This window comes from Electrophorus electricus, chromosome 1, assembly GCF_041902795.1.
Source record: "Electrophorus electricus isolate QZ-2024a chromosome 1, ASM4190279v1, whole genome shotgun sequence".
NCBI classification, from domain to species: domain Eukaryota; kingdom Metazoa; phylum Chordata; class Actinopteri; order Gymnotiformes; family Gymnotidae; genus Electrophorus; species Electrophorus electricus.
The window spans coordinates 19,424,524-19,448,523 of record NC_137497.1 but is presented as its reverse complement, the minus strand read 5'-3'; the positions used below and the strand labels follow the sequence as shown (position 1 = coordinate 19,448,523).

At 41.1% G+C, this 24,000-nt stretch overlaps 1 protein-coding gene and 2 long non-coding RNA genes across 8 annotated transcripts in view; 1 reads left to right on the top strand and 2 right to left on the bottom strand.

Moving 5' to 3' along the window:
* LOC145657437 (uncharacterized) overlaps nucleotides 1-24,000 on the bottom strand; it is a 356,445-nt gene that overhangs the window by 46,149 nt on the left and 286,296 nt on the right. The gene's annotated exons all lie outside the window — the stretch shown is intronic.
* Nucleotides 610-17,142, bottom strand: LOC118241371 (uncharacterized). Of its 6 annotated transcripts, XR_004776021.2 has the most exons (7): nucleotides 16,801-17,142; nucleotides 15,060-15,122; nucleotides 13,790-14,077; nucleotides 13,249-13,539; nucleotides 12,235-12,748; nucleotides 11,142-11,204; nucleotides 10,985-11,058 (listed from the first exon to the last, which is right to left on the bottom strand). XR_004776021.2 is itself a non-coding variant. In XM_035526233.1 (6 exons), exons 1-6 carry the CDS (start codon nucleotides 16,904-16,906, stop codon nucleotides 10,928-10,930), a joined length of 942 nt encoding a protein of 313 aa, XP_035382126.1. In that variant the 5' UTR covers nucleotides 16,907-17,142; the 3' UTR covers nucleotides 9,813-10,927. The 6 variants fall into 6 exon arrangements, 3 of the variants coding, with proteins under 3 accessions (XP_081568077.1, XP_035382126.1, XP_035382127.1); XM_035526233.1 differs by lacking the exon at nucleotides 12,235-12,748 and having other exon boundaries at nucleotides 9,813-11,058; XR_014123092.1 differs by lacking the exon at nucleotides 11,142-11,204 and having other exon boundaries at nucleotides 10,923-11,058; nucleotides 12,200-12,748; nucleotides 16,634-17,142.
* On the top strand, nucleotides 21,388-23,157 carry LOC145660261 (uncharacterized). The gene is made up of 3 exons (XR_014126511.1): nucleotides 21,388-21,473; nucleotides 22,014-22,067; nucleotides 22,389-23,157. It is a non-coding gene; the product is annotated as an uncharacterized LOC145660261 (long non-coding RNA).

Here is a 24,000-nt window from a genome sequence, read left to right as displayed (position 1 = left end):
ATAGTCAATACAGCAAATGCAAACATGAACCAGAGTTTGGCTAAATCCAGCTTAGTGTGTGGATGTTCACAAGCGTTTGAGTTATAACTCGTTGGTGCACAAGTGCAGAACAAAGCGTCTGAGACACACGGAGTGTGATGATCTTTGTTAAGACTCTGGTCCTGCTCATCCATCCACACAACAGCAGTGTGGAGAGTTCAGTCCTCTTTGCTGAGAAGCACCCAGTTCAACGGTACAGCCTGAAGCTCCTCCACGGCATACGGCCAACTCTCCTCACAGAACCGAAACACACAGACAATGCCTACCGCAGAGATAATATACTTTCACACTAACAAACACAGACTGAAATAAAAAAATTGGAAAAAGTGTTACAGTTTGGGCCTATATACAATGTATATTAAGTCTCCAACAACTGAAACTTCAGGAGAAAATTGCCACGCTCTCGCTCTCTCTCAAACGTGCCAGTATGGTCCCTCCTCCTAATCACTGATTGGTCAGCAATAATGTCGCTCAATCCTAGCAGCCATCTGATTGCTCGCCTTGGTAAGAGACTGGCCGTGCCAGCAAGAAAACCGGCGCGAAACTCGAAGAGTTCTGGGAAGTAGTGTTTTTAATACTCAGTACAACAATAATAAACAAATACACAGTAAACAATATGGGGTTCCTTCCCTTTTTTAGGGTCCTGACACATGGATTTGTGTCTGTGCCTGAGTCAGGCTACAATGATCACGTGACCAGAGTAGCCTTGAAATAGTGAGAAAAACAGCGTTATGAAGTCTGAACACTGAATTTTTGCCAACAAATAAGGTAGAGTACTTTAAAAGAACACTGCAACAAGAATAAAGAAAAAGTTATACATTGATGGCATTATATCAGCTCTGTTAAATGATAAGCTGTTCACAATTTAGAACTTAAATTTAAAATATATAAAATAGCTTTGCTCTTAACTGTGACTTAGTAAGTTCATCTTTTGGTCTCCTTCACTTTGTCACACAGGTCCTATTTAAGTGATTTCTTGATTGAGAACAGGTGTGGCAGTAATCAGGCCTGGGTGTGGCTAGAGAAATTGAGCTCAGCTTTCCAAAGATGTGATAAACCAGTTAATTTATGTTTTAACAGGGGCACAATTACTTTTTCTGGTAGGTTTGGATTTTTTTTTCTCCTTAATAATAAAAACCTTCATTTAAAAATGCATTTTGTGTTTAAATATTAGACAAAAATAACAAGTAAATTTGTTTAATGATCTGAAACATTTGTCACAAATGACATGAAGCAGGCCAAATGACACGAGGCCTTTTTGCATAATACAACGCTTTGAAATGAATGCAGCATTACAGCATTGGGAAAACCAACAACTGAGCATAATCACCAAGACCACATGGGAGACTCTTGAAATTATAACCTGAACAATACGGGGGGGACGGACTCTTAATTAAAACATGTTGACAAATGGCAACTAAAATATTTAAACTATTCAAAGATGCTCCAGACAAAATTTCCAGTTTTTCCATGAGCTAACACAAAAGTATTTAATGTGCATTAAATCACATCACAGGATCTCACAGTAATATTTACATAAACATCTTTACATTACATTTACAGTACTGGGCAGATGCTCTTATAGTGACAGATATTCATCAGTATGACAGCATGTGTGCTCTCTGAGGATCAAATCTTACTGTACCTGTTCTACCAGGTGAGCTTCAGGAGAGCTAATATGATATAACTCTGATCATGCATGACCGAACATACACTGATCTTTGACCCCTGAATGGGACAGAGAAAGGCAGTGTGGATACGTTTGTGTGTGTGTATAACACAGGCAAATCATTTATCATCTCTCAGACTTCATGGTTATTATTGGGAGATCACCTCTGTTGTTCACCTGAGTGGTTTAGTCCATTCATATTAACTCCTCTGTTGTCATGGTTACTGTTCCATTCACTGTACTTCCTTTCTAGAGTTCCTGAATTTTTTTCCTCAGCTGCACAATCACCAGCACTGCTGCCACAAGCCCCGCCCCCGTCAGAGCCAGGAGCACCGTCAACACCGTCACGGTGGAGCTCTGATCTGGACGTGGCTGGACTTCTGCAACAGACAGACATAAAAATGGTCAGAAATTATGAACAACTCTTTAAACAGTACAGAGTTATAATCATATGTGTATGTACCAGAGTGGTCACTGTGATGGGATCGAGAGGGATTGTGGGACAGGGGCAGTTCAGCTCCAGTTCCTGACAAAAAGATCACAACAGCATCACTGCACAAGATCTTAACAAGTGGATACGCATAATGTTTCAGCAGTTACCATAGTAACCGCTTCTACAGATTTGTGTGTGCTCTCTGGTGAGATCAGCACCTCCCACCTCCATATCAGTATCCAATCAAATTCAATCAGGAAGTAACTATTATAGCGATGGAGAACTGTTTAGAAACAAACTAAAACAAATCTGGATCTTGTAGAGAGATATTGTTGTAAATGTAGAATAGAAACATACTCAGAGTTCAAAGTGAATGAACCAGTAGAGAGAATGAGCTACACAAAGGAGGAGGGGGGGGGGTACACAACAACAACAACAACAACAACAACCACCACAACCACAACCACCACCCTGATCACCACCTGTGCTCCGTCATAACTATGATCACTGCTGGAGCTCCAGTCTGTCATATTAACACACATCATAATTACTACAGTAAACAGTGATATTCAGGGCGAAAAAACATAAGCCACACTAGAAATAAAAATTATTTTTTCATTTTAGTTGGTTACATTTATTTAGTGCCTTTCTCAAACTCAAGGACGCTTTGCAGGCAGAAATCAGCTTTAACACTCAAATCACTCACAGACAGATGAGAAGCAGCAGCAAATTTACACACAGCGTTCTCTCTATCAGAAACTACAGACTCCTGGGGGACTGAACCAGGTGTAGGAGAAGGGGAGGAGGTTCAGACCAAGACAGAGCACCAACCATCACTGAACACACACACACACACACACACACACACACACACACACACAGAGAGCACCAACCATCACTGAACATACACACACACACACACACACAGAGCACCAACCATCACTGAACATACACACACACACACACACACAGAGCACCAACCATCACTGAACACACACACACACACAGAGCACCAACCATCACTGAACACACACACACACACAGAGCACCAACCATCACTGAACACACACACACACACAGAGCACCAACCATCACTGAACACACACACACACAGAGCACCAACCATCACTGAACACACACACACACAGAGCACCAACCATCACTGAACACACACACACACAGAGCACCAACCATCACTGAACACACACACACACACAGAGCACCAACCATCACTGAACACACACACACAGAGCACCAACCATCACTGAACACACACACACAGAGCACCAACCATCACTGAACACACACACACAGAGCACCAACCATCACTGAACACACACACACAGAGCACCAACCATCACTGAACACACACACACACAGAGCACCAACCAGCACTGAACACACACACACACACACACACACACACACACACACAGAGCACCAACCATCACTGAACATACACACACACACACACACACACAGAGCACCAACCATCACTGAACACACACACACACACACACACACACAGAGCACCAACCATCACTGAACACACACACACACAGAGCACCAACCATCACTGAACACACACACACACACACACACACTCACACACACACACAGAGCACCAACCATCACTGAACACACACACACACAGAGCACCAACCATCACTGAACACACACACACACACACACACACTCACACACACACACAGAGCACCAACCATCACTGAACACACACACACACACACACACACACACACACACACACACACACAGAGCACCAACCATCACTGAACACACACACACACACACACACACACACACGCACACACACACACACACAGAGCACCAACCATCACTGAACACACACACACACAGAGCACCAACCATCACTGAACACACACACGCGCACGCGCGCGCGCGCGCGCACGCACGCACACACACACACACACACACACACACAGCACCAACCATCACTGAACACACACACACACACACACACACACACACACAGCACCAACCATCACTGAACATATACACACACACACACACACATCTATCTTTATCTATATTCATGCACAACTCACATTGATACAGGACAGTTTTAGAGTATCCAGTCATCCTAACCTCAATGTTTTTGGGAGGACCCCAGAGGAAACCTATGCAGATTCAGGGAGAACACGAAAACTCCACCCAGAGAGGGACTTGACCCCCACACAGGAAGAACACGGAAACTCCATCCAGAGAGGGACTCCGAGGCTGAGAGGCAAACATGCCAACCACCAAGCCCTGCTGCCCAAAACAACTGTCCTAACTGAATACAAACAAAATTAAGTACAATAACCCTCCCTACTCCCAAAAACAAACAGAAGAACTAGGCAAATAAAAAAGGTGTCAGTATACACTATACACAGAATAATATTTATAACAGTGAACATGTCCAGAAAAAGGGGAAGTGATCATTCAGAATGATTTAACAAGCAGAGGCCCAAAACCACAACAATCGGCAAACAACGCTCACTGAACAAACACAAGCAGCCACAGCAACAGTGAATATGAATCACAGCCTGTTGCTTCTTCCCAGGCTTCCCTTTATGTGCGCGGTAGAATGAGGCAGCCAATCAAGGCGCAACACAGCAGCCCAGGACAAAAGACTTGGAGGAGGAGCATCATGAAGGGGAGGAGCCACAGGATGTAACATAAATGTAAACAAACACAAATAACCCTGCCCATAACACAAACAAGGTTGTAACACCTTCAAATACAAACAGAACTACAAATCCGATATAAACATTTAAACATTACATATAATCTCCATCTGTTTTCCCCCACATATCTGATGTTTGTGAAATTTTCTATGTTCTACTTTATTAATCCCAGATAAATCAAGTTCTATCTGTTTACAAAAATAATGGTTTAGTAACAATAACTATGTAATCCATCAAGGACACTTACCCTCTATCTGTAGACTCACATCACAGATGTCTTTACCATTACAAGCGCAGGTGTACCAGGTCCTCTTAGTGTAATCAGCATCAGTGATGGTGAGGGAGAGATCTCCCTTCAGGTACTGATCATGGGACATGTGAAATCCCTCCTCTGACTGGCAGGATGTCTGGTTACACTGAGCCAGAATGTCATGTGGTTTATAGGACACAGTCCATGTGACCAGACCAGAACACGTCTGAGTGCAGGGGAGAGTAGCAGCCTCATGAAGATTCACCTTTACTGAAGGAAAAGAGCCTGAGAGACACATTAAGAAAAGAGTTTAAAACATTACAGTGGTGCTTGAAAGTTTGTGAACCCTTTAGAAGTTTCTATATTTCTGCATACATATGAACTAAAACTTCATCAGATTGTCAAAAAAAGTCCTGAAAGTAGATAGAGAAACAAATCAAACAAATTAAACAAAATATTAGACTGTCATGTATTTATTGAGGAAAATGACCCAATGTTTCATATCAACTTGTAAAAAATATTTATTGTTCTTCAGGATGTTATTTATTTTATGTCATATCTATGCATGATACAGCATATGTATCTATATATAATATATAATTATACATATATAATACATCCCACACAAAAATAATCCCCTACACAACTAAACCACAGTGCCACAGTAGCTTTTAATGAAAAAAATATCAGATTGGTATTGATATCAGGCGACATTCAAATGCAAGACATCAGTATCGGATCAGTAGAGAAAAACTAGTATCATGCTCTCTCTATAAATACAGTAAAACTAAAAATAATCAACCATTCACTCAGGCTACTTAAATATTCTTGGTTACTCAAAGATGCATTTCTGTGTAAGAGCAGAACTGACTGATACTGCTCATTAGTACAGCTGCAGGGACATCTGTGCCTTCTATGTCTGTGTCTACATGACCATTCTGGTGATCTTTTAATTAAAGGGTTCTGAAAGGCAAGTCTATTAGCAAAATGACAGGGAATCTGTCCAATGAAATGTGTGAATTTAATATTTTTGACTCTGGGGGCGGGCCTATAGCATCCTGGCCCTTCTCAGTGTTCTGAAGAAGGGTCTATGACATTATTAACAAAACATGGACATGTCCATGTACATGCTACTGTAACGCTCATGTTGTAAGAGTGGAATGCCAAGACAGGTGCTCTCAACTAAACTGGCCTTTATTTAAAGTAATAAAAATGAAGAATAATGTCAGACTCAGCAAACATTAACAACACAACCACCGTATACATTAAGCTTCAGGTGTGTTCACATACGATACAAGATGCACACTGGGTTAAACACTGACAACTTCAACAACACGACACAAGACTTATATACACGCATGACCATTACACACAAGGATCAGGTGAACGACACGAGAGGGCATGGCACCACACACACACACACACACACACACGAGAGGGGAGGGGCCGTACCGTGACAGAGCCCCCCCTCAAGGGCGCCACTGCCTGCGCGCCAGCCCATCGGGCTACGGCCTCAAGACCAACGCCAAAAGGTGCCGGTGGAGGACCGGACAACCCACCATGGGCCAGCGCAAGGAAGGACAGGGGCCAAGACGATGACAGACACAGGGACGCACACACTAACGGGATTTAAGCACACATGTTAACAAGGAACATAACTACAAACAGGTGTAACATGGACAATCAATACATCAGGGGCGTGACAATGGACAGACACACACACAAGGGGAGGAGTCTAGGAGAGGGGGCCGTGCCGGGACAGCTACCTTAGCCAGCTGACTATGAATGGGGTCTATGAGTGAGACACACACTCTAGTTATACAGTAGGTACGACGAGCTGAGCATCCACAGTGAGTTACACAGTACAGTTCTCATGAATAGCAGCAATGCAGTAAACATGTTTACTATTCATTTAAATGTGATTAAAATGGACGACATCATTGTTTACACTGTCTAACAAAATGAATTATTAAAAAAAACATCAGAATTTAATTTCATATATTCATTTCACATATAAAGAAGGTTAAATAATAAATAAAGGTCAAGCAGGTACATTAGTCCAGTTCACACACCAGAATCAAGAATAAAATTCTGATGACCAAATAGAAACCGTTCTGTCCACTTACCAGCTATGACTGTCAGCAGCTGTAACAGCAGAACATAGTGACACCTGCTGCAGGACAGCATGACTGAGGAGACAAAAGAGAACCCAGTCAGTACTGTAGAGAGGAGACAGGAGGACCCAGTCAGTACTGTAGAGAGGAGACAGGAGGACCCAGTCAGTACTGTACTGGTAAAAGCAGCTGAGTAAATCTCAGGGTGATCACTATTAGGAAAAAAGTCAATAATTTACATAACCTGATTACACCACCTGCTATAAAATAAACAGGAGTAAACTGCTAAACAACATTAGGAACAGGACTAAAGCACCATCTATCCCACAGTAGAAACGGGACTAAACCCCACTATACCTCAGCAGCACAGTAATCCTCCTTTACCAGAGGGGGTTAGTCCAGGGTCCAGAACATCACAGTCCTGCCTGCCTGTACGTTGTGTCACTGTTCAGCTCCCTTATTCCCAGCAGTCATGCTGTGTTTGATATTTCTGGCAACACTAAACTACTAATCAAACGTGACTCATTTTCCAGTCATGTATGTAAAGCAACTTTACCACAAGACCTCTAGAGGGTATGACAGACTCACACAGGAGCAGAAACCTCAGCATAAATTACATGTCTGTGTAACGCTGCTGGCCCGAATGCGCAGGGCAGGACATTTATTAACATTAAACACATACAACAAAGGTGGCACTCACACAACACTAACGATAAACATAACTACACTTAACATTAAACTAAGAACACATTAATACATGACTACACAAACTAACGTTACGGCTCAGAGAGCGACATTAACACAAACGTAGTGAGAAGGAGCTACAGGCCGCGCACACTGACAGTTTAAACAGACATTCAACATTAAACCCTGTGCACGTGTGTGTAATCCCGGGGGGCGTGGTTACAAACACGGCTGTGAATCCCCTGCACGCAGCAGGCTGTACCACGTGACTCGTGGGGGGCGTGACAGTGGGACTGGATTTACATATTGGATCTGGATCTGTTACCGTCTCACTACTACTGTGATACGTTGCTTTCGCGGGTCGCAACCTCTTAACACACATGAGGTTCTGTGGTTATCGGCCTGCAGTTTCCCATCTGATCCAGCTCATGAAAGACTTGATGAGCCAGAAAACCTGAAACTGTCCGCCAGTGGATGCATTTACCAGCCTTAAATGTACATGACAAACATGGTAGTAAACCTGAAATAGATCAATGTAAGTCAGCGCGGTGCCTCCAGAAATGTGTCTACTACTATGCTGATAGTAATAAATCATTTTAAACCCCCTCGTGATTAAGGACCCGAATGATTCACAGGTTAGTAAATACCCAAAATGACACTAATTTTTTTAAAAGCATATTTCCCTGCACAAAGGAAAGCAATCGCGAAATAACAGAAGCAAATCACAAACAACGAAAATCCATTTAACATAAGTATGAGCGATTAATGCAGTCACCTATTAACGTACCCACGTGGCGGGAAAAAAAAATTCAACGCGAAAAAAATACCAATATTAATATTTCTCTTACCCTCAGAGGCTTCAGTTGCAAATCAATCAACTGAATAAACACGGAAACTAGCAAATAAATGCTCAATAAAAATGGGTCAATACAACAATATTGTACGTGGATGTTCACAAACGTTTGTTAACTCGTGGGTGCACAAGTGGAGAATGAAGCGTCTGAGACGCACGGGGCTGGTTGTTCCGATACTCACAAGTCCATGACTCATATGGAGAGGAGCCGAAGCGCCACAACAAGCACCTACTCGCGTCTCCTCTCAGCTTCGTTACAGGTCACGGTACTCTCCCCAATCTCCTGGGATCCAGGCTGCAGGTTGGGACATGCCTAAGCACCGTCCACTAGCAAGTCTATTTCGTGATGGGGAAGTAGGTGTCCTGTGGTGGTTGGTCATTCTGTAACGAAGCTGGCCCGAGTGCCGCAGGTCACGGGGCAGGACGCAGACTTCCTTGTCGGTGAAACACGTTTATTAACATAAAACATATATGACACAGGTGGCACTCAACACTCATAACACTTACAGTAAATATGACTAAACATTAAACGAGGACATATACACATTAACGGGAACTACACAAACCAACGTTACTGCTACAGAGCCAGGAGTTAACACACATAGCGACAATGACCAACACAGGGACACACGGACAGGGGTTTAAATAGACACATTAATACTTAACAATAAATCCTGAGGAAAATCTACAGTAAAATCTGAGCAACATTTATCACTTCCTTGGTTCTGAAATACTGAGTTTTAAATCAATACATTTTTAAAGCAACATTACATATTTATCCAGTTGGTCCTCTAACATAAATCCACAGATCTTTTTTTTTTCTTTCAGTGTGTTGTTTTTACTTGCTAAAACTTGTCAAGAAATAATTATTTCACATGTATAATTTCCAGACACCCCCAAATTATCAAACACTTAAAACACCTCACACATCATAGCAAAGTATTCATTTTGTGTCTGTTGTTAGTGTAATGAATTGTATTCAAACTGAGACTTGTAACATTTCCTTATTCAAAATATCAAATCAGACTGTAATTGACAGCTTCAAGATAAACAGACCATAGATGTATGTAAAAGATTATATTCTGGTAACAATGCATCAGGTATCAAAATACAGTAATAAATCTAGACAAAAAGTTCCATAAATCATGATTTCTTCTTGTATTTCAAAATAAACAGCATTACATCTTATATCTCTGAGATAAACACATGGCAGGTCTTTACCCATAAGGCACTGCAAGGGAAGTGTATGGATTTACAGAGGCACAGAGAATAAACACCTCATTAATATTTCTGAGCAAAACTTTAAAACATCTTTGGCTCAAAGTAGTACAAACAGAGGAATGAAAAATTAATTTTGTAAAGACAAACATTAAGCAACTCCTGGCAGCAAATTGCATTTTGTACTGACAACATTTGTTTATCAACCCCTTCCATGCTTTCATTAATTTTAATCACACTCATGTATGCAATCCTTCTATAATTTTTCATCCCTCCATCATTGCTCAGAAATCCACTGATATTTTATCTCCCTGGCTACAGCCACCAGGCTTGGCAGAGAAACTCAACAGTGGACCTCAAGCACCAAACTGCATATTATACCAACAGCATTCATCTGTTTAGTCCTCCTCTCTTCTCCTTTCATTAATCCCTTCATCAAATGTTCATCTTATTACTCATACAATAAACATAGTTAAGTACATATCTGCACTTCATAAAGAAAATTATACTGATAGAAATACAACTCAGTTTGTATACACTCTTTACTTTCTAGTTACTTAATGACTGTTGATTCATCTTCCTTCAATGTTTCTCAGATCTAACTTTAGTGATCTTGTCATGAGCCAGATTACAGACACTGGTAACTAGCAGCTGCATTTAATAATAGCCAGCTGGTAAAACAGTAGACACCACAGGGTCTGTCAACCTTGCTCAAAACCAAATGACATGAAGGAGGTCTGTTTCCATACACTGGTCTTTGTCCCCTGAATGGGACAGAGAAAGGCAGTGTGGATACGTTTGTGTGTGTGTGTATAACACAGGCAAATCATTTATCATCTCTCAGACTTCCTCATGGTTATTATTGGGAGATCACCTCTGCTCTTCAACTGAGTGGTTTAGTCCATTCATATTAACTCCTCTGTTGTCATGGTTACTGTTCCATTCACTGTACTTCCTTTCTAGAGTTCCTGAATTTTTTTCCTCAGCTGCACAATCACCAGCACTGCTGCCACAAGCCCCGCCCCCGTCAGAGCCAGGAGCACCGTCAACACCGTCACTGTGGAGCTCTGATCTGGACATGGCTGGACGTCTGCAACAGACAGACATAAAAATGGTCAGAAATTATGAACAACTCTTTAAACAGTACAGAGTTATAATCATATGTGTATATACCAGAGTGGTCACTGTGATGGGATCGAGAGGGATTGTGGGACAGGGGCAGTTCAGCTCCAGTTCCTGACAAAAAGATCACAACAGCATCACTGCACAAGATCTTAACAAGTGGATACGCATAATGTTTCAGCAGTTACCATAGTAACCACTTCTACAGATTTGTGTGTGCTCTCTGGTGAGATCAGCACCTCCCACCTCCATATCAGTATCCAATCAAATTCAATCAGGAAGTAACTATTATAGCGATGGAGAACTGTTTAGAAACAAACTAAAACAAATCTGGATCTTGTAGAGAGATATTGTTGTAAATGTAGAATAAAAAACATACCCAGAGTTCAAAGTGAATGAACCAGTAGAGAGAATGAGCTACACAAAGGGGGGGTACACAACAACAACAACAACAACAACCACCACCACCACCACCCTGATCACCACCTGTGCTCCGTCATAACTATGATCACTGCTGAAGCTCCAGTCTGTCATATTAACACACATCATAATTACTACAGTAAACAGTGATATTCAGGGCGAAAAAACAAGCCACAGTAGAAATAAAAATTATTATTTTATTTTAGTTGGTTACATTTCTCAAACTCAAGGATGCTTTGCAGGCAGAAATCAGCTTTAACACTCAAATCACTCACAGACAGATGAGAAGCAGCAGCAAATTTACACACAGCGTTCTCTCTATCAGAAACTACAGACTCCTGGGGGACTGAACCAGGTGTAGGAGAAGGGGAGGAGGTTCAGACCAAGACAGAGCACCAACCATCACTGAACACACACACACACACACACACACACACACACACACACACATATATACACACACACACACACACACACACACAGAGCACCAACCATCACTGAACACACACACACACACACACACAGAGCACCAACCATCACTGAACACACACACACACACACACACACACACACAGACACACACAGACACACACAGACACACACACACCAACCATCACTGGACACACACACACACACACACACACACACACACACACACACATCTTTATCTACATTCATGCACAACTCACATTGATACAATTTTAGAGTATCCAGTCATCCTCACCTCCATGTTTTTGGGAGGACCCCAGAGGAAACCTACACAGATTCAGGGAGAACAGGGAAACTCCACCCAGAGAGGGACTCAGAGGCTGAGGGGCAAACATGCCAACCATCAAGCCCTGCTGCCCAAAACAACCAACTGTCCCAACTGAACACAAACAAAATTAAGTACAATAACCCTCCCTACTCCCAAAAACAAACAAACAGAAGTAAAGAACTGAGCAAATAAAAAAGGTGTCAAACTTTCCAACTACGATTCACACAGGACTACTACAATACACAGAATAATATTTACAACAGTGAACACGACCAGAAAAAGGGGAGTAATAAGTCAGAATGATTTAACAAGCAGAGGCCCAAAACCACAACAATCGGCAAACGACACTGACTGAACAAACACAAGCAGCCACAGCAAAAGTGGATATGAATCGCAGCATGTTGCTTCTTCCCGGGCTTCCCCTTATGCGTGCGGTAGAATGAGGCAGCAGCCCAGGACAATTCCAGCACAGGACAGAAGACTTGATCAGGTGGAGGAGGAACATCATGAAGGGGACGAGCCACAGGATGTAACAAACGTAAACAAAAACAAATAACCCTACCCATAATGCAAACAGGGTTGTAACACCTTCAAATACCAACACTTCAATTTTTCTGACTCATCACTCAATAACTCATGATTGTTTTGGTACGATTAAGCAGGTATCGCACCAAGTGCCGTAAAACATCAGTGGCTGGATCCAAGAGTGTCCATGTGAGAATCCACCACAAAGAGTCCAGTGAAAATCAACCGGGTCCACATGCTTTATTGGGGATATGCTTAGATAAACAGGACCTAAACTAAGACCAAGACCTCAAACTATGACACTCAGTCCACGCTGTTTACATGATCCTAGCATTCATAGTCAAACTAATACTGAACCACTGATGTGCATGTAAACATAGTTACTGATACTATGCACAACCCCCTCCCCAACATAGTAATTCTAGGCAACATTAAAATCACAGTAACCACACTTACCTTCCACAGTAACTGTGTATGTCTGTATAATCTCTTCATGCTTAGTGTCTCTGATGCTGTAAACTCCACTATCAGATGGTGCGGTTCCTCTCAGCTCCACAGCAGAGATGAGCGACACTCTCCGAGTGTATTCAGGTTTACACTTCAGTGAATGTCCAGCCACTGTGCAGATCTGTCCACTAGAGGGAGCAGCTGCACCTGTGCTGTTATAAATCACCTCAACTGACTCTGATATGAGCAAATCCAGCACCAGAGGTTCACCAGGCTTAATCTGAACTGAAGAATTACAGGCTGTGGAAAAAACAATTAGAAACTTCAATGTAATATACAACTGATTTGACCATGTAACCTCAGAACTGCAAATCCGATATAAACATTTAAACATTACACACAAGCTCCTTCTGTTTTTCCCCACATATCTGATATTTGAAGTTTACAATTCTATGTTCTACTTTATTTACCTCAGATAAATAAAGTTCTCTCTGTCTACATAAATAATGGTTTAGTAACAATAACTAGGTAATCCATTGAGGACACTTACCCTCTATCTGTAGACTCACATCACAGAGCTCTTGACCTTTACAGGCGCAGGTGTACAAGGACCTCTTAGTGTAATCAGCATCAGTGATGGTGAGGGAGAGATCTCCCTTCAGGTACTGATCATGGGACATGTGAAATCCCTCCTCTGACTGGCAAGATGTCTGGTTACACTGAGCCAGTATGTCATGTGGTTTATGATATAAAGTCCATGTGACCAGACCAGAACACATCTGAGTGCAGGGGAGAGTAGCAGCCTCATGAAGATTCACCTTTACTGAAGGAAAAGAGCCTGGAAGACATTAAGAAAAGAGTTTAAAACATTACAGTGGTGCTTGAAAGTTTGTGAACCCTTTAGAAGTTTCTATATTTCTGCAAATATTTGAACTAAAACTTCAACAGATTGTCAAACAGGTTCTAAAAGATAAAAAGAAACTAATCAAACAAATTAAACCAAATATTAGACTGTTATTTATTTAGAGGAAAATGACCCAATATTACATATCAAGGCAATAAATATCAACTTGTAAACAATATTTATTATTTAGAATGTTATTTATTTTATCTGTCATATCTATCCATGATACAGCATATGTATCTATATATAATTATACATATATAATACATCCCACACTAAATAATTCCCTACACAGCTGAACCACAGTAGCTTTTAATGAAAAAATATCAGATTGGTATTGATATCAGGCGACATTCAAAAGCAAGACATCGGTATCAGATCAGTGGAGAAAAACTGGTATCGTGCTCTCTCTATAAATACAGTAAAACAAAAAATAATCAACCCATTCACTTATCTACTTAAATATTCTTGGTTACTCAAAGATGCATTTCTAAGTAAGAGCAGAACTGACTGATACTGCTCATTAGTACGACTGCAGGGACATCTGTGTCTTCTATGTCTGTGTCTACATGACCATTCTGGTGAGCTTTTAATTAAAGGGTTCTGAAATGCAAGTCTATTAGCAAAATGACAGGGAATCTGTCCAATTAAATTCATAAATTAAATAATTTTGACTCTGGGGGCAGGCCTATAGCAGCCTGGCCCTTCTCTGTGTTCTGAAGAAGGGACTATGACATTATTAATAAAACATTACTGTCTATGTACATGCTACCTTAGCCAGCTGACTATCAATTTTATGTAATATAAAGATGATTAAATAATACATAAAGGTCAAGCAAGTTCAATAGTTCAGTTAACACACCAAAATCAAAGATGAAATTCTGATGACCTAAGAGAACCTGTTTTGACCACTTACCAGCTATGACTGTCAGCAGCTGTAACAGCAAAACACAGTGACATCTGCTGCAGGACAGCATGACTGAGGAGACAAAAGAGAACCCAGTCAGTACTGTACAGAGGAGACAGGAGAGCCCAGTCAGTACTGTACAGAGGAGACAGGAGAGCCCAGTCAGTACTGTACAGAGGAGACAGGAGAGCCCAGTCAGTACTGTACAGAGGAGACAGGAGAGCCCAGTCAGTACTGTACAGAGGAGACAGGAGGACCCAGTCAGTACTGTACAGGTAGGAGCAGAGTGATCACTATTAGGAAAAAAGTCAATAATTTACAGTACCCTGATTACAGCACCTGCTATAAAATAAACAGGAGTAAACTACTAAACAATATTAGAAACAGGACTAAAGCACCATCTATCCCACAGTAGAAACAGGACTAAACCCCACTACACCTCAGCAGCACAGTAATCCTCCTTTACCAGAGGGGGTTAGTCCAGGGTCCAGAACATCACAGTCCTGCCTGCCAGTACGTTGTGTCACTGTTCAGCTCCCTTATTCCAAGCAGTCATGCTGTGTTTGATATTTCTGGCAACACTAAACTACTCATCAGACGGGACTAATTTTCCAGTCATGTATGTAAAGCAACTTTACCACAAGACCTCTAGAGTGTATGACAGACTCACACAGGAGCAGAAACCTCAGCATAAATTACATGTCTGTGTAACGCTGCTGGCCCGAATGCGCAGGGCAGGACATTTATTAACATTAAACACATACAACAAAGGTGGCACTCACACAACACTAACGATAAACATAACTACACTTAACATTAAACTAAGAACACATTAATACATGACTACACAAACTAACGTTACGGCTCAGAGAGCGACATTAACACAAACGTAGTGAGAAGGAGCTACAGGCAGCGCACACTGACAGTTTAAACAGACATTCAACATTAAACCCTGTGCACGTGTGTGTAATCCCGGGGGGCGTGGTTACAAGCACGGCTGTGAATCCCCTGCACGCAGCAGGCTGTACCACGTGACTCGGGGGGGGGGGGGGGGGGGGGGCGGGGACATTCCGTGACACAGTGGGACCGGATCTACTACACCCACGTGTGATACGTTGCTTTCTCGGGTTGCAACCTCTTAACACACATGAGGTTCTGGGGACCCATCGGCCTGCATTTTCCCATCTGATGCAGCTCATGAAAGACTTGATGAGCCAGAAAACCTGAAACTGTCCGCCAGTGGATGCACTGTTACCAGTCTTAAATGTACATGGTAGTAAACCTGAAATAGAGCAATGTAAGTTAGCGCGGTACATCCAGAAATGTGTCTACAACTACTACGTTGATGGTAATAAATCCTTTTAAACCCCCTCGTGATTAATGACCCGAATGATTCACAGATTAGTAAATACCCCAAATGACACTTTAATTTTTTTTTTAAAGCATATATCCCTGCACAAAGGCAAGCAATCGCGAAGCAAATCACAAACAACGAAAACCGATTCAAACCTTTTAACGTCACCACAAGCGGTGGAAAAAAAAAACTCAACGCGAAAAAATACCAATATTAATATTTCTCTTACCCTCAGAGACTTCAGTTGCAAAACAATTAATTGAATAAACACGGAAATTAGCAAATAAACGCTCAATAAAAATTGGTCAATACAGCAAGTGGATGTTCACAAGCGTTGGTGCCCACTTGGAGAAAGAAGCGTCTGAGACACACGGGGCTGATTGTTCCGATACTCACAAGTCCATGACTCATATGGAGATGAGCCGAAGCGCCCACAAGCACCTACTCGCGTCTCACACAAAATGCGATGATCTTTGTTAAGACTCTGGTCCTCTTTGTCCATCCACACAGCAGCAGCGTGGAGAGTTCAGTCCTCTTCGTTGAGAAGCAGCCAGTTTAGCGATACAGCCTGGAGCTGGAGCTCCTCACAGAACCGAAACACACAGACAATGTCTACTTTCACGCTAACAAACACCGTTAGACTTGAAAGAAAAAAAATGGGAAAAAGTTAGTGTGGGCCTATATACAGCGTATATTAAGTCTCCAACAACCGAACTTCAGGGGAAAATTGCCGCGCTCTCTCTCTCGCTCGCTCAAACGCCCCAGTCTGGTCCCGCCTCCTAATCACTGATTGGTCAGCGACAAGGTCGCTCAATCCTAGCAGCCATCTGATTGCTCGCCTTGGTGAGAGACTGGCCGTGCCAGCAAGAAAACCGGCGAAACGCGAAAAGAGTTCTGGGAAGTAGAGTTTTTAACACTCAGTACAACAATAATAAACAAATACACAGTAAACAATATGGAGTTCCGTCCCTTTTTATGGTCCTTACACGTGGATTTGTGTCCGTACCTGAGTCGGGCTACAATGATCACGTGACCACAAACTTTTGCCAACAAATAAGTTAGAGTATTTTAAAAGAACATTGCAACAAGAATAAAGAAAAAGTTATACATTGAAGGCATTATATCAGTTCTGTTAAATGATAAGCTGTTCACAATTTATAACTTAAATTTAAAATATAAAATATTAAATATTTTTGCTCTTAAATGTGACTTAGTAAGATGTGTTCTGGGTGCATTCTAAATGTATTATGAATATATTACTGTTTTATGTATTGTAATAGAATACGTCACATTATTCAGCCATCAAAGTATTCTGCCAAAGCCTGGATGTATGTACCCACATCAGCAATGAGATTTTGAAGACATGCGCAACAATCTATTTAGTTTCATCGGTTGCTTTTATTAAAACAACAAATGTCATGTTTTTAATGCGATGGAACAGTTTTAAAAGCTGGAAATAAATTGGCAGAGTGCCGCTGTCCGGTACCCAGGAACCAAGGTAGTACGCACAAGTCAACCAACTAACTAACTTACTAAGTACCTAAATGAATAAATAAATAAAGCTCCCTTGCCAACCAGATGCACAAAGCACTTTGAGGTTTTGACCACCAGATGCCGCTATTTTGCACAGTGTCATGAAGCTACGAGTAATGAACCTTTTTTTGATACAGTTAGGAAGAAAGCGCCAGTGCGTTTGCCATCACTACTTACCACGCTGTGCCAAGCAGCGTTCCTGGGTCCAACAAAAATCTGCTAAAGCAAATATCTTGTATACCATGTTAGTAATACCACTATTATTATAATTTTAAATCACTATATGAGATAATGAGACATTATGAAATGCATGTACATCGGCTCTGCTCCTAACCAGAGACATTATAATACAATAAAGACTTTGTCCTCCCTCACTGTCTATGCAATTAAACACACTAGCTAACTTTCTCCCACTACCTATAAGTTTAGAATCATCAGAACCTGGATGTAATCTAATAACCAATCAAATCATGTCTGTTTTTGAGACCTGGGTTAATATTATGACCAGGTAAACACTGACTACTAAAACAAGAAATACTCTGTGGTGTTACTTTAGAGGGACCTTGGTTATCTTTGTGTTTGACAGGACATGAGGACCAGCTGCCCACAGGGTGTTAGAGGTGTGCTGATCACATGGGACTTTAACATCTGCTTCTGTTCTGTTATTTAATTGTTACTGGGTAGAAAGTAATTGTTTACTTTGTACACTTGGTCATGAGTATCTGTAAATGTGTTACAAACATCCATGGAGAATCTATCCACACTCCCAGGAGCCTAACCATTGACTACTTGTTCAAGTGCTTGCTTATACAACTATACAGTAATTTTAGAAAACATGTGTATTTATTTGAAAAAGGTATTTCTTTGGCTTTGGCTAGAGAAAGAAAGAATCCCTATTTGTGAGTCTGGTATAGTGCTGACCTGTTATTGGTACTGTACTGATCTAGTTCTGACCTCATACCTGCATAGTAGTGACACAGTACTGACCTGGTACTGACATAGTACTGACCTGGTACTAGCTTGGTTGTGGGTCTTGTGCTGGTACAAGTTTGTGTTGCTGGAGTTGTTATATGTGTCAGTATTACTGTCGAGTTTAGAATATCCAGCCAGGCATCATCGTGAGGTGAGAAACTGAGCACTGCTGAAGAAATACAGGATGAGGTCTGTACTACATATGTAATGATGAGATACAGGATGAGGTCTGTACTACATATGTAATGATGAGATACAGGATGAGGTCTGTACTACATACGTAATGATGAGATACAGGATGAGGTCTGTACTACATATGTAATGATGAGATACAGGATGAGGTCTGTACTACATATGTAATGATGATGAGATACAGGATGAGGTCTGTACTACATACGTAATGATGGGATACAGGATGAGGTCTGTACTACATATGTAATGATGAGATACAGGATGAGGTCTGTACTACATATGTAATGATGAGACACAGGATGAGGTCTGTACTACATACGTAATGATGAGATACAGGATGAGGTCTGTACTACATATGTAATGATGAGACACAGGATGAGGTCTGTACTACATACGTAATGATGAGATACAGGATGAGGTCTGTACTACATATGTAATGATGAGATACAGGATGAGGTCTGTACTACATACGTAATGATGAGATACAGGATGAGGTCTGTACTACATATGTAATGATGAGATACAGGATGAGGTCTGTACTACATACGTAATGATGAGATACAGGATGAGGTCTGTACTACATATGTAATGATGAGATACAGGATGAGGTCTGTACTACATACGTAATGATGAGATACAGGATGAGGTCTGTACTACATATGTAATGATGAGATACAGGATGAGGTCTGTACTACATATGTAATGATGAGATACAGGATGAGGTCTGTACTACATATGTAATGATGATGAGATACAGGATGAGGTCTGTACTACATACGTAATGATGGGATACAGGATGAGGTCTGTACTACATATGTAATGATGAGATACAGGATGAGGTCTGTACTACATATGTAATGATGAGATACAGGATGAGGTCTGTACTACATATGTAATGATGATGAGATACAGGATGAGGTCTGTACTACATATGTAATGATGAGATACAGGATGAGGCCTGTACTACATATGTAATGATGAGATACAGGATGAGGTCTGTACTACATATGTAATGATGATGAGATACAGGATGAGGTCTGTACTACATATGTAATGATGAGATACAGGATGGGGTCTGTACTATATATGTAATGATGAGATACAGGATGAGGTCTGTACTACATATGTAATGATGAGATACAGGATGAGGCCTGTACTATATATGTAATGATGAGATACAGGATGAGGTCTGTACTACATATGTAGTGATGAGATACAGGATGAGGTCTGTACTACATACGTAATGATGATGAGATACAGGATGAGGTCTGTACTACATATGTAATGATGATGAGATACAGGATGAGGTCTGTACTACACATGTAATGATGAGATACAGGATGAGGCCTGTACTATATATGTAATGATGATGAGATACAGGATGAGGTCTGTACTACATATGTAAGCTGCGTCACATCCCACTGTGCTTCAACGAGGGTGAAAAGACTGATGATGATGATGGTGATGATGATGGAATATTGGAGCACTGTGTTGTAGAGTAAATGTCTTTCAACAAACATTTTAGGTATAAACGTCAGTGCCTTCAGTGTCCTACTTTGGAACACTCTTCCTATATGACTGAATAATTATATGTTCCTGTAGGCCTGAGTAACTTTTACTCTCTATGTTCCTGCATGTTTGAGTAATTATTATTGCACTGTATATTCCTGCATATCTGAGTAATTATTATTAATATTATTACTCTGCATTGTCACGGTTGTCCCCTCCCTGTCATCTCGGTCACTTTAGCAATCCTGTCATGCTCTGTTTTGGCTTTAAAACTTGGTTTTCTTTCCATGAACTTCTTTGTTTTGATTTTTCTGTTACTCCCCCTTGTCTGGTTGTTCTGCCTGTTTTCTCCTGTTTCTAGTTGTTCCTTGTTAACTCGTGTATATGTTCCTTGTTAACTCGTGGGTATATTCCTTGTTAACACGTGTATATATTTCTAGTGTCTCTCCAGTCTTGCCGCTGGTTATTGTTCACTCAGCCTGTGTTCATTGTACTAAGCCTCCATTTATACTAAGGTCCTATCATGTTTCCTGTTCATGTCGCCTGTGTTCTTCATTTCATGTTGTTGCCTTGTAACCTGTTCCCAGTTGTGTTTCTGTCAGTGTGTTGGTTCTATCATGTTTAGCTTTCATTTTCTTTATCTTTTGTGGGTCTGTCCGTCTCCACATGTTGACTCATTCCACTGACCCTGATTTTCTGTTCCAGTGTGTTCCAGAGAGCTTGCGTCCTCTCATTGGCCTGTTCCAATATTCTCCAAAACGCCGCAGAGCACCATTGGTCTGTTCCAATGTGCTTCTCCAATTGTTATTGGCTCTCCCGTTGCTGTCCCAGCACCCTGCCACACTTCTGACTTACAGCATTTGGTAAGTGAAGCCAGGCTCCCTTTTTTACATTTTCCCTTCAATTTGTTGCGCTCAATTTCTTTCTATGGCTTTTATTCCCCATCTCGGTACGTCCAGACTTTACTGTAAAAGTGAGATTTAATGGGCAAAGTTAGTGGCCAGACCCACAGACCGAGCTAACTAGCTGCTCGTTAACCTGTCTGTGTCGGACACAGTGCAAGTTTTCTCTCAGACATCTTGGTTATCAGTTGTGGGTGAATGAATGAATGAAGTTAATGAAGTCATTTCCACTTCATCTGAAGTTAACATTTGCGGTACAATGACCTGTGCTACTGAAAATGACTGATTGATATTTCAAACAACAATTAAATAGCACTTAAGCTTCACTAGCTGGGGATACAGAGTTATCTGGTTAACTGCAAAGAAGCTCCGTTTATCAAAGTCCATTTTCAAACACATGTTATTGACATAGTCCTGAGTAATGTACATTAATGCTGATTTAAAAAATGTTTAGGCATCAATTTTAGCATTAATTTTGGTTTGTTTCTCTTGATCCCTTAGAATGTTTTCCAAACTGGCATCTCCATATTCCAGGCCAGCGCCTGTGAGGGTGAGGTGAGTGGCTACATATACAGCTGAGAGAGCAGAGACATACACATTAGTGGAAGGTGTGCTGGTTAAGTCCACCAAGAGGGTTGCTACTTGTGCTCGCTCTGACGGGGAGCATTTTGTAGTGGCCCATTTAAAAAAATGATGATAGTCATCGAATTGGTTGTCTTATTTCAATAGGTACAGTTTATCAGAAAAAATATGGCAGCTCTAAAATGTATTTCAGTCCATCCACAGGAGTGTTTATAACAGATGAGGTCACAGTATCTTCAGATCTGGAAGTATAATGCCGCAATGCTGTATGTCCTCCCTCCCCAACCTATAAAGACCTTCCTGACTGGAAAGCAGACTAGTGTGCACTCTCAGGGAGGGTTGTCAGTGTAAGTATTATTTGTAAAAATATTAGCCTAATTAAATATATGCTATGACCCTTAGTGTCATAAGAGATAAATTTAACCTTAATCTTAATCTGCACATATTTTATACCGACCATAACAAACCATTACTGAAATGACAAACATGACACTTGTTTTTAAACTCTAAACTCGATTGACTGTTTAGATCTTGTCCATTGGTGTCCTCACAATAGCAGAGTGTAAATGAATTTTATATATTGTATCTAAGAACATTTATATAAATACTGTCTATGAAATCATTTCCAAATAGCATATGGCTAACAATACACTTTCTTACATAAACTGTGAGTCAGTGAAAGCACCACAGCAAATGTTGATTTTGCCTTTTAACACAAACGTTTGTGAAAATCCACGTACTAAGTTGCTGTATTGACCAATTTTTATTGAGCGTTTATTTGCTAATTTCAGTAATTATTCAATGTGGTTGATTTGCAACTGAAGCCTCTGAGGGTAAGAGAAATATTAATATTGGTATTTTTTCACGTTGTTTTTTCCGCCGCTTGTGGTGACGTTAATAGGTGACTGCATTAATCGGTCATACTTATGTTGAATCGGTTTTCGTTGTTTGTGATTTGCTTCTGTTATTTCGCGATTGCTTTCTTTTGTGCAGGGATATACGTTTTGTTTTGTTTTTTTAAAAAATTAAGTGTCATTTGTTGTATTTACTAATCTGTGACTCATTCGGGTCATTAATCATGAGAGGGTTTAAAAGGATTTATTACTATCAACATAGTACTAGACACATTTCTGGAGGCACCGCGCTAATTTGCATTGATCTAACACGAAATTTCTGAGACGTGCTCCCTCTGAATGATTTCATTAGGGCGCCTTTAGGCAGAGGTTACACGCGGGTTTAATTTTTGAAACATTTTGAATCAAGTTTCAGGTTGAAAGGCGACATCTGTAACGGTGAGTTTAAGAGTTTTTATATAGATGTACTTCTGATTACCGTCCAGATATGCGCACTAGCTGTCAGAAAGTGATTTATGAACATAACGGCTCAGCAATATAGGACGGAAAAAGTATCCATCTGCATAGATAATAAATTAATATTTAATATTTAGTGAAGCTGCCAGGAACGGCAAGGGTGATGCTTTCTCTAAGGTAACAGTTAATATAAAATATTAATAGATACACTTGATCATCTTACTGAACTGGGCGGCTGAACCTGAGCTTACGCGACAATCGGCGACCTGCCTCCAAACGTCTCTCCGTGTCCGTGTCTCCGCCTCGGCCGCTGTACTCGAACAGAAAGCTGAAGTCAAACTCGGGTTCCCATTTCGGGTCGGCGTGGCTTAGACTGCGTGGATACGGCTGCCTATCCTCTGCTCGGAGAGGAACAGGGGCGCTCGCATCCTGCGCAGTCACACCGCACCTCTTAACTTTCACGTGAAAAAACAAATAAACCGCACACTCACATTTATCCGCAAGCATACATGCTTGCCTGAGTTGAAACGGATTGGCCTGCCACTTGTGTGTCTTGGTGAACTGTAGGTTGAAAGAACCATAAAGGGAAAGAGAAG

Bases quoted from the DNA above. Each gene is read 5' to 3' on its own strand.
- LOC118241371 (XM_035526233.1), bottom strand. From the start codon at position 16,906: ATGGACAAAGAGGACCAGAGTCTTAACAAAGATCATCGCATTTTGTGT. The intron at 13,540-13,789 runs GTAAGTGTCCTC...TTTTTTCCACAG, and splicing joins TGTGAGTCTACAGATAGAGG to CCTGTAATTCTTCAGTTCAG. The intron at 11,059-11,141 runs GTATATACACAT...TGTCTGTTGCAG, and splicing joins CCATCACAGTGACCACTCTG to ACGTCCAGCCATGTCCAGAT.